The sequence below is a fragment of the Callionymus lyra genome, chromosome 19 (assembly GCF_982586985.1).
Source record: "Callionymus lyra chromosome 19, fCalLyr1.hap1.1, whole genome shotgun sequence".
Lineage (NCBI taxonomy): Eukaryota > Metazoa > Chordata > Actinopteri > Syngnathiformes > Callionymidae > Callionymus > Callionymus lyra.
In genome coordinates, this window is record NC_141836.1 from 3,400,645 (window position 1) to 3,411,135 (window position 10,491).

Genomic DNA, 10,491 nt, shown 5'->3' on the forward strand with positions numbered 1-10,491 from the left:
ATATTATACAACACGACTCCCACTTGGAATTGAGGTTAAGTTGTTAAATTTAAATGTTGGTTTTAAAACAACGTGATACTTGTTTTGTTTTAAACTAACATTTTAGAATAGTACGCGTGACACTTTTTTTTTTTTACCATCAAATAACCGAAAACCACTCGAGACACATTAGAATTTTTTTGCTCTAATATTTAAATTAATTTGGATGATTAATAAAAAATAATGAGGGTGATAGAGGTAATATATCTTTATCTAACTTGATTTAAAAACGGTATTGAATGAAACTGTGACGTCATTTGATCACATGTTTATTCTTACAGCCAATCAATGCTGTGGAATCCGGCACAGTGACGTGATTGGTCTAAATGGATCCCGGAAGTCACAACTGAGACATGTGGAGTTGCAGTGACTGTTATTATTGTTTCTCTTAATACAAGTGGATCCTGTGGTTGATTCTTAAACCGCGACTTACTGCGCGTTCAAATATACCTTCACGTCCACCATCTTACAGTTTACTTCACTTTTGTTAGCTGTTTGCTAACAAGCTAACGTGTTCGCTACATGTGGAGAAGAAGCAAACATTGAAGAAGATGGAGATCCAGACACAAGCTCTGCTCGCTCCTGTCACAGCCTTGGAGTTTTTGCAGGACGAATATTTGTTAACAGGTGAAACCGCTGCAGCCGCAATTTGTTATGGTTATTTATTATATTATATGTTTTTATTATTATTATTGTCATGCTTAATTACTTCATCATTTTTTCATACCTGCCAGGTGAGGGTCCTGAGCTGACGGTCTTCTCTCTCCGACCAAGACCTAAAAGATTTGCCAACACAAGTGTTCTTCAACACCAAAGGATTCATGGAATACGTCCACGGAATTCTGTCGGAAGTAAGAGTTCATGTGCCTGAGAGATGATTCTCACCTTTTATCATCAGTAATATTTGTGCTTTTTAATGTCTCAACCAATGGAAGGTTAGTTGTATTTCCTCACGGGCCACATTGTTAACGTGACTTGTTGGCGGAGCCATCAAGCAAAAAATAAAGACAATTTTAAATATAATGGAAACTCTCAAAAATAATTAACAAAAACAAATCTAAAAAAATTAAGTTCAACAGACCAATAATATAATGTTGTTATGTCTAAAATAAACATTTATTGTAACTGATAACTACTTACAAAAATTAAAAACACTGAGTACAAAAGTCCTAAAAACAAGAGCAACATTTAGAGTTCAATTATAGTAATGAATAATACAAATGAATACAAAATCAAATGGTTAGTTGCTATAAGTGGTGTCAACGTTTACATTTCTTTCTATACTTGTAACAAAGTTATGTAACCGGTTTTATTTATCTCTGATGTCATCTTTCTATCTAACTTGCACGTTACCATCAATCTAGAGTTCTCTCTCAATTCAAATACCTCCGACCTAATCCCATTACAGCGAAACCCTTCCAGCAGTTGACAAAAAAAATAAAGACTTCAAATAATCTAATAATTTATAGCAAATATAAAAGATAAATTACAGAACTTTATATACAGTAATTTTTAGGATATACGCGCATTTAAAATCCTCTCCTTTCCTAAAAGTAAACAATGCGCCTTGAACCAGATTTATGTGATAAAGCGCAACACAAGTCACTGTAGTATTATTCCATAATTTCTGTAGTATTACTCTGCAAGACTCCTGATTATGGAGCCTCATGGTGTAATGTACTGAGACCTCACTATATTTATTTTGTAAATAACGAATAAAACCCTAAAATAAGTACAATAAACATTGAATAAAACTGTTGTACTTTTCGTATCTTTTGACAATCGTTCATACAGGCTTGTGAATCTTCGTTGTCAATAAAGTTTCAAGACTTTACTTAAACCAAAGACTCTTGTCTGAGTCTAACAAGGCATGAATGAAAGTCCTTTGATTGTTAATGTTTCCGGTTCTAACTTGATTTATCTTGTTTTTCAGAGGAAACTTCTAGTTGTGATCAGGGCTCCTATGATCTGGCTGTGTTTGGTGGTAAAGCTGTTCGACTAGTCCGACTCCAGCCGGATCAAGAGGACCACCGTCGCCTGGAGATGCCGAGTCCACTGATGGAGCTGAACGACTGGGTTCTGGACGCTCGCTGGCTCCCTGACCAGCAGCTCCTGTGCGTGGCCGTGGCCCACAACGGCGCTCTCCTCCTGGACGTCACCACGGGGAGCGTGTTGTCTCGGCGCTCGTGCGAGGAAGGTTGTCTGCTGTACTCGGCTCACCTCGTCGTGCACCGGTCCTGGCCGGACACCGTGGTCATCGGCGGGACCGTCTTCAACCAGCTGGTCCTCTGGAGGACGGCAGAAGAAGGGGACCACAAAGCTCCGGTGGAAAGACGTCTCCTGGGCCACCGGGGCGTCATCTTCAGCATCTCCTACCTGCCCGAGGAAGGACTTCTTGCGTCCGCCTCTGATGACCGCAGCGTCAGAGTGTGGGCGGTCGGTGCTCTAGGGGGTCCCGGTGGGAGAGTTGGAGACTTGAACCCGACTTGTGTTCGGGTTCTGTTTGGACATCAGGCCAGAGTTTTCTCCGTCCACCTCTCTCCCGGGAGGGTCTTCAGTGCTGGGGAGGACGGAGCGTGTATAGTCTGGAATCGGACCGGGACGGTCTCCAGGACTCTCAAGGGTCATCGGGCCGGAGGGATCCGAGCTCTGGCGGTCACCGGAGCGACATCCGAGCGGTGGGTCGCGTCAGGCGGCGCCGACGGAGGCGTGCGACTCTGGCAGGTGGCAGAAGACGAGGAGCAGAAGGACGAGACCAGCGAGACGCTCCACGACCTCAAGTTCTCCGGGCTCGGCACGGCGAAGGCGCTTTGTGTCGCGGGTCGAGCGAAGACTTGGGGCGAGTGCGAGGTCGTGGTCTGCACCGACCGCGGCGTCGTGTACGTCCACAGAGGCGGGGAGTGGGAGACGCTGTGGCGCGGAGACGCCGACTTCCAGTCGTACTGTCTGATGAAGACGGTCTCTGTCGACGCTCGTCTGGACCTGTGTGCTGTCGGGAGTCTCACCGGGTCCGTCTGGATCTTCCCCCTCTCCCGACCTCAGTCTGGGGTTCTTCTCAGAGCAGGGTCAGGGAAGATCCACAGTCTCATCTGGCAGCGATCTGAAGGATCTGGAGGATCGGAGGTGCTTCTTCTGGCGTCCGGTGCTGAAGGTGTCGTCTATCGCTGGAGTTTTGTCGTGAGGGTCGATGATGACGATTCTTTACATCTGAACACCGTTGCTCATCCTCCGTTTCTGCTCCCGCCGTGTGCCAAACGATGGCTGACGGCCGCCGTGCACCTTCACCTCCAGTCGCTCTGGGTCTGTGGGGACCGGAGAGGGTCTTTACTTTTGTTCCAGGAAGGAAGAAAAGAAGGAGAAGAAGTGACTTTGAAACCTTTGTCGGTCTTGTTCGGCGTCCACGGTAAAGCCGGCGTGACGTCGGTGTGCGAGCATCAAGGTCTTCTGTACAGCACCGGGCGTGACGGCTGCGTGAGGGTCTTCAGGGTGCAGCTCAAAGACGGGGAGAGGGGACTTGAGGTGTTGAGGGTCCAGCGGGCCTGCAAGGGGATGGAGTGGCTGGAGAGGGTTTTGTTTCTGAGCCCGGAGCAGCAAGCTGGAGATGATGGTTCTAGAGAAGCACGGTTCGTCATCGTGGGGTTCCACGCGGTGCACCTGGTGGTCTGGGACCCTGTGAGGCAGGAGAGGCTGCTGTCGGTGCCCTGTGGGGGGGGTCATCGCTCCTGGACCCTCTGGCCCCTGGAGTCAGGGGTCTGGCCCGGATACGGAGCGCTGGTCTTCATCAAGCAAGGCTCCGTGCTGACGTCTCAGCCTCCGGTGGAGATGTCGAGCTGGGCTGAAGAGACGCCGGGCGGTCTGGGTCTCCGAGAGGGGGTCCACGGTCGGGGGCTGGGGTGCGTCTGCAGGCTGGGCAGAGTGAGAGCCAAGGGAGGAGGATTCTGGGAAGTGGTGGCGACCGGAGGGGAGGACACGAGCGTGGCGGTCCTGGCCGTGAACCCAGACTCCGGCAGCTTCAAAGTTCTCTCCGTCATCACGGACCACATCTCCAGTGTCCGGACCATGGTCGCCATGACAACTCAACAACCGGAGAAAGAGAACAAGTCGCTGTCGGTTCTGCTCGTCTCAGCCAGTGGTCGAGCTCAGATCCACTGCTACAGGTACGAAGGTTGTTCAAGTTTGTTGATCATTTACAATGTTTGGAATGTTGTTTTTATTAAATATATTTTTTTATATGATTGAATTTGATCGTAAGAATGTTGAAAAGTTTTTATTGTTTCTATTAAATAAATAAATTCAATTATTTGTATATTAAAAGTTTGATTTTGTATCATTTAATTTAAAAAATGTGATATTCTTTCTAAATAAAATAATCTTCTTTCACATAGTTTTAAATTCTAATTCCAAGAATCCTAAAATAAATCTACATTTTATTCATAGCCTTTAAATTAAATAAAAAAAAACTATGGCTTTATTATAACAAAATCTTTATATGGAAATCAAAAAACATGTATTTTCGAATTATAATGATTTATAATATTTTTATTTACAGTATTTCCATAATGTGTGGAAAAAAATGTTTTACTGATTTAAAAAATATCTGACTTGTTAATTTAATTTAAAAAAATATATATATATATATATAAAAACTGTAAATACATCAACCTTTTAATACACAAATTATTTTTTTAATTTAAAAATAAATAAAAAGTTTCAACATTTGAAATGTTCAATCAAATACTGATAAACCTCTACATTCAGGCTCCTGGTCAGTTCTGAAGACCCGGGTCCGACCTGCCAGGTGATACAAGCCGGACGTCACCGACTGGACGAAGCCTGGGAAAGACTCCGGAATCGACACAAGATGGTGAAAATGGATCCAGAACCCAGGCAAGAGCGAACAAAACCCACTTCCCAGTGTTCGTTTGTATCGTCGTGATATGAACTGATGTCTCTGATGTTTCAGGTACATGTCTGTGGCGGTGGTGGAAGAGAAGGACGGTCGTGTTCTCCTGGCTCTGGCCTGCAGCGACGGCGCCATCAGGTGTGTGTTTGTTTCCCATGAAGGAATCTGTGTTTACCTGTATGGCCTCTAACTGCTGCTGCTCCATTCAGAAATTTAGATTAGTTAGTAATTAGGTAGATGGACTTTTTTAATCCCTCCAACTATCTCCTTCGGGAAATTTGGGTTCCAGTTTACAGCAGACGGTAGTTTCATAAAAAGAAGAACACATTGCAAATTAAAGAACAAAGTGCAAGGAATGACAAAGTGCAAATGTAAACAACACGGATCAAAGGGAAATAGCAAAATAAATGAACAGAAAACGTGATATTGATCCCTTGTCCGACGAACCAATTTTTGCAGCAGAAAATGTTTTCATAAAACTGAATAAATATTCAAGTACATCCGTGTCATCGAAACATTGAATGGTTGAATTAATCATTTTAATTTTCGAAAATCTTTTAATAATTTCATTGTTTTCTTATAATAATAAACATTTAAAATTTGAATATTTTCAAAAGTAAATATATTTTTAATAATGAATTTTAAAGGCTTTAAATTAAAATGAATTATTTTTTATTATATTATATTTCTTCTTTTTGAATTATTGGAAATAAAATGTCAAACTCTGTTTAAAAAAAATAAAATAAAATAAAACATTAGATTATTTAAAAATACAAAAAATAAATACAAATACAAGTTATTGAATACAATCATTTAAAAAAATGAAACGCTGAATAAAACAACAGCATTTCAATTAAAATAGTTTCAACATTTGTTAAATTCAACAGTCAATATTCTGACGTCACTGATAAACCTCCATATAAAACGATCTCCTGGGCAGAGGTATGCGCTTCGTCGGTGCTTCCAGGTTGTGCATGTTTTCATTAACTTGTGATATCTTTGTTTTTATCTCCAGATTGTTTTCAGTCTGTGAAGATCAAAGGAAGATCAGTCTGCATTGGGAGTCCTTTCACCACCAGCGATGTGTGCTCAGCGTCGCCACCTGCTGTCTGGAGGAGGGAAAAGGCAACTGGTCAGTTTTCTATGAGGCGATATATTTGGATGTTTTCGTTTAATCATTAAATCAAAAATGTGTGTCTCAGGTGCACGCTGATGTTAAGCGGCGCCACCGATGGAAAGATAGCAGCGTGGATGTTGGCCTCTCCTGAGAGCCACGCCCCGGCGACGCCTTCCTTGGAGGTCTCCGCCCACCAGAGCGGCGTCAACACCATCTCTCTCTGGAAGGAGGACGAGAACGAGAGTTGCCTTCTGACCGTGGTCAGCGGCGGCGATGACGGACAGCTGACGGCGTCCAGAATAAAAGTTCTTTACCCTGGAGACGACGACGATGGTCGAGTCCAGCTCCGGCTGACGGGTCAGACCAGAGTCTCTCTGGCTCACGCGTCCCCTCTGACCGCCCTGAAGATCTTGGAGCCCGGCCTGGTGGTCACCACATCCTCCGACCAGAGGGTTTGCTTTTGGGAGGTCTGCAGCACTCGCATCGATCACAAGGGGGCGCTGTGTTCTCATGTGGCGGACGCCGCAGGACTGGCGGTGTGGCAGGAAGATGAGGCGAGAAGTCCGGAGCTGGTTCACGAGTCCAGTGAGGGAGAACTGGGAGGACGGGCTGGATGGGTGCTGGTCTGTGGACAAGGACTGCAGCTGCTGAGAGTAACGATGAAGAAACATTCCTAGATTTAAACCTTGTTTTTTTTCTCTTTAAAATCAACACATTTTAATAAAGTTAATTTATTATTTTCCATTGGCTGCTTCAGTATTTGATGGTCAACAGAACCAATAAAGTTAAGTGTGTGTCCTTCCGGGCAAACATTTGAAACATGTTCAAGATGATTGAGAGCAGCTCTGTGGTGTCTCTGCCATCTGCGGCCTCTTCAGGGAGACGAACCAGAAAGACGCCGGAGCTATTTATAAACCAGATTTTCTCCCAGGCTGATGACTTTGGATTAAATCTCTCCTGGATCTTCATATTTTACACAGACCGTGTTGTGTTACAAAGACTTGATTGTGTTACAAGACTTGATTGTGTACCTGCGCGGGGGTCCGCCCTCCCAGGTATCCATGAACATTTTAATATTTCAGCCTGCGATCGAGTTTCCCGTCGGCATGAATGGGTCGCAGACATCACGGCGGAGAAAGGAGGAGAAAGAGGTGGACAAGATGAGAAGAGGGGTGAGGTCAGTGGAGCGGAGGAGAGGGGGATGAGAGGAAGATAAGAGCAGCTTCTTTCAAGCCGAGGGACGAGCGAGTGAAAGTTCTGTGTCGCAGGTGGATCATCTTCTCCAGGACGAGGAACGTTCAAAAGGTCCAGATGATTAAGAGTTTCTTCTCTTCTCACATTTTCTCTCACATTTGTGTTTTTGTATAAAAACTACAGGCGTCTGATGTGATGTCACGCAACCGACTCCCTCACCTGGCGCCTTCAGGAAGTAGATCAGGTGAGACGATCGAAGTATTTCAGTGTCATCACAGTATTTAATTTTAAACATTAACATTTATTTTATTGACTTTTTTTAAGCATTTAATTGTTTTTTTAAGTTTAAATTGAAACAAAAATTAACATCTTCTAAATGAATAAAAGAAAATACACGTAGATTTTATTTATTGTAATTCAAATAATTTACAAATACTATTTTCTTAATGTTATATTTTTGAATCCTTGGTCTTTTAAATTCAATATAAAAATGTTCTTCGAGTGTCGCCAGACAATATCAACAGATCACGAGCTTCTTTATTAAACTTTCAGCCAATCACGAGACAAGCAGACGGTCACATGACTGATCGATCTAGTGGCTCGGTGCTCTGTTGGTACTGTCTGGCGTCACTTTCATGTTGAATTTAAAAGACCACGAGTCGAAAAATATGGTATTAAGAACATTTATTTTTGAACTATTGGATTTAGAATATTCAACTCTATGTGTGAAGAATTCAAAGTTCAATTTTTTTAAAAATACTTCCTCCTTAAATATAAAAAATATGAAATGAAATCCTTCAAAAAAATAATAAAAAATATCAATGTTGTGATGTCACTTCTTCTGGTGATTATTCCGATGCTTTCTCTCTTCAGCCAAACCTCACTCGTCTCCGGCTCTGCACAGGAAGTCGACTCGTGGTCGACGCCGTCAGAGTCGACAGCAGACGTCCATATCGTCGTCCTCTCGCGCCGGACCCCCGCCCGTCGTCCCGGACGAGAGCATCGCCCCCTGGGGAGTCCCGGGCATCTCCGAGTCCTCCTTCGCCCTGATCGCTCCCCCGGCCCCCCTCCTGTCGCCTCACCTGCCCTCGGCCCCTCAGACCACGCCCTCCTCCCCCTTCCATCGCCGGCGGGACGACGACCAGGAGACTTTGAGTTTCGACTCCTCGCTTCAGTGTCCGTCCGCGGCCCGCGCCCTGGATGTTGAAGGTACTGTCTTCACGCCTGTGTTTATTTAATAATCGCTGACGGTTGACGCTCTGTCAATCAAATACTTGACTCTGGTGTTGTAGTATTTACAGACCACATGACTCTTGATGAAGTCGTAACTACTTTCATTTGTTTTCAAACCAAAATATATCCAAACATCAGCTTTAGAAGCTGCTGGACTCACTGTATCCTCTCGTCCTCAGTCGTAACTGCTTTCATTTGTTTTCAAACCAAAATATGTCCAAACATCAGCTTTAAAAGCTGCTGGACTCACTGTATCCTCTCGTCCTCAGTCTTAAGTGCTTTCATTTGTTTTCAAACCAAAATGTGTCCAAACATCAGCTTTAAAAGCCGCTGGACTCACTGTATCCTCTCGTCCTCAGTCTTAAGTGCTTTCATTTGTTTTCAAACCAAAATATGTCCAAACATCAGCTTTAGAAGCTGCTGGACTCACTGTATCCTCTCGTCCTCAGTCGTAACTGCTTTCATTTGTTTTCAAACCAAAATATGTCCAAACATCAGCTTTAGAAGCTGCTGGACTCACTGTATCCTCTCGTCCTCAGTCGTAACTGCTTTCATTTGTTTTCAAACCAAAATATATCCAAACATCAGCTTTAGAAGCTGCTGGACTCACTGTATCCTCTCGTCCTCAGTCGTAACTGCTTTCATTTGTTTTCAAACCAAAATATGTCCAAACATCAGCTTTAAAAGCTGCTGGACTCACTGTATCCTCTCGTCCTCAGTCTTAAGTGCTTTCATTTGTTTTCAAACCAAAATGTGTCCAAACATCAGCTTTAAAAGCCGCTGGACTCACTGTATCCTCTCGTCCTCAGTCTTAAGTGCTTTCATTTGTTTTCAAACCAAAATATGTCCAAACATCAGCTTTAGAAGCTGCTGGACTCACTGTATCCTCTCGTCCTCAGTCGTAACTGCTTTCATTTGTTTTCAAACCAAAATATGTCCAAACATCAGCTTTAAAAGCCGCTGGACTCACTGTATCCTCTCGTCCTCAGTCTTAAGTGCTTTCATTTGTTTTCAAACCAAAATATGTCCAAACATCAGCTTTAGAAGCTGCTGGACTCACTGTATCCTCTCGTCCTCAGTCGTAACTGCTTTCATTTGTTTTCAAACCAAAATATGTCCAAACATCAGCTTTAAAAGCTGCTGGACTCACTGTATCCTCTCGTCCTCAGTCTTAAGTGCTTTCATTTGTTTTCAAACCAAAATATGTCCAAACATCAGCTTTAAAAGCTGATGGACACACTGTATCCTCTCGTCCTCAGTCGTAACTGCTTTCATTTGTTTTCAAACCAAAATATGTCCAAACATCAGCTTTAAAGCTGATGAACACACTGTATCCTCTCGTCCTCAGTCGTAACTGCTTTCATTTGTTTTCAAACCAAAATATGTCCAAACATCAGCTTTAAAAGCTGCTGGACTCAGCGTATCCTCTCGTCCTCAGTCGTAACTGCTTTCATTTGTTTTCAAACCAAAATATGTCCAAACATCAGCTTTAAAAGCTGCTGGACTCACCGTATCCTCTCGTCCTCAGTCATCGCCGGGATCTCACCAGATTTAAATGCGGAGGATGTAACGACCGCTGCCATCTAGTGGCTGGAAGTTAAATTGAAGAAAATTAACCAAATATCGAATTATTTTATTTTATACAAACTTTGTTGAAAAACTGTGAATAATATCTGAAATTCAAAATTATATATATTCTCAAACCATCCTATATATGTATATTTTAAATACAGTGCCGTTGAAAATCATTATGGTATGTTTAAAAACAACAATATTTTCATCACCCATACTTTGAAGTACAGGTTAGTTAAAACATACTAAAACACATCTATTTTATTTGTTCAAGCAGCAACATGTAAGATTGAGAAAAATGTTTCTGGCTCCCCCCAGTGTCAGAACAGTTGTACTACCATTTCCATTTTATTTTCCTGGTACCTCTTTGAGCGGATCTTCAACATCGGTCAAGGTTATTGTTAGAAAATGGTTTCAAAAGTTTTACTACGAA

At 43.1% G+C, this 10,491-nt stretch overlaps 1 protein-coding gene across 1 annotated transcript; it reads left to right on the plus strand.

Annotated features, from left to right (window-relative positions):
* The first annotated feature begins 405 nt into the window (after window positions 1–405).
* On the plus strand, window positions 406–6,801 carry wdr6 (WD repeat domain 6). The gene is made up of 7 exons (XM_087781339.1): window positions 406–666; window positions 774–890; window positions 1,973–4,196; window positions 4,798–4,926; window positions 5,003–5,080; window positions 5,958–6,074; window positions 6,145–6,801. Exons 1-7 carry the CDS (start codon window positions 591–593, stop codon window positions 6,734–6,736), a joined length of 3,333 nt encoding a protein of 1,110 aa, XP_087637465.1. The 5' UTR covers window positions 406–590; the 3' UTR covers window positions 6,737–6,801.
* Window positions 6,802–10,491: the final 3,690 nt, after the last annotated feature.

Bases quoted from the DNA above. Each gene is read 5' to 3' on its own strand.
- wdr6 (XM_087781339.1), top strand. From the start codon at position 591: ATGGAGATCCAGACACAAGCTCTGCTCGCTCCTGTCACAGCCTTGGAG. The intron at 667-773 runs GTGAAACCGCTG...CATACCTGCCAG, and splicing joins GGACGAATATTTGTTAACAG to GTGAGGGTCCTGAGCTGACG. The intron at 4,197-4,797 runs GTACGAAGGTTG...CTCTACATTCAG, and splicing joins GCTCAGATCCACTGCTACAG to GCTCCTGGTCAGTTCTGAAG.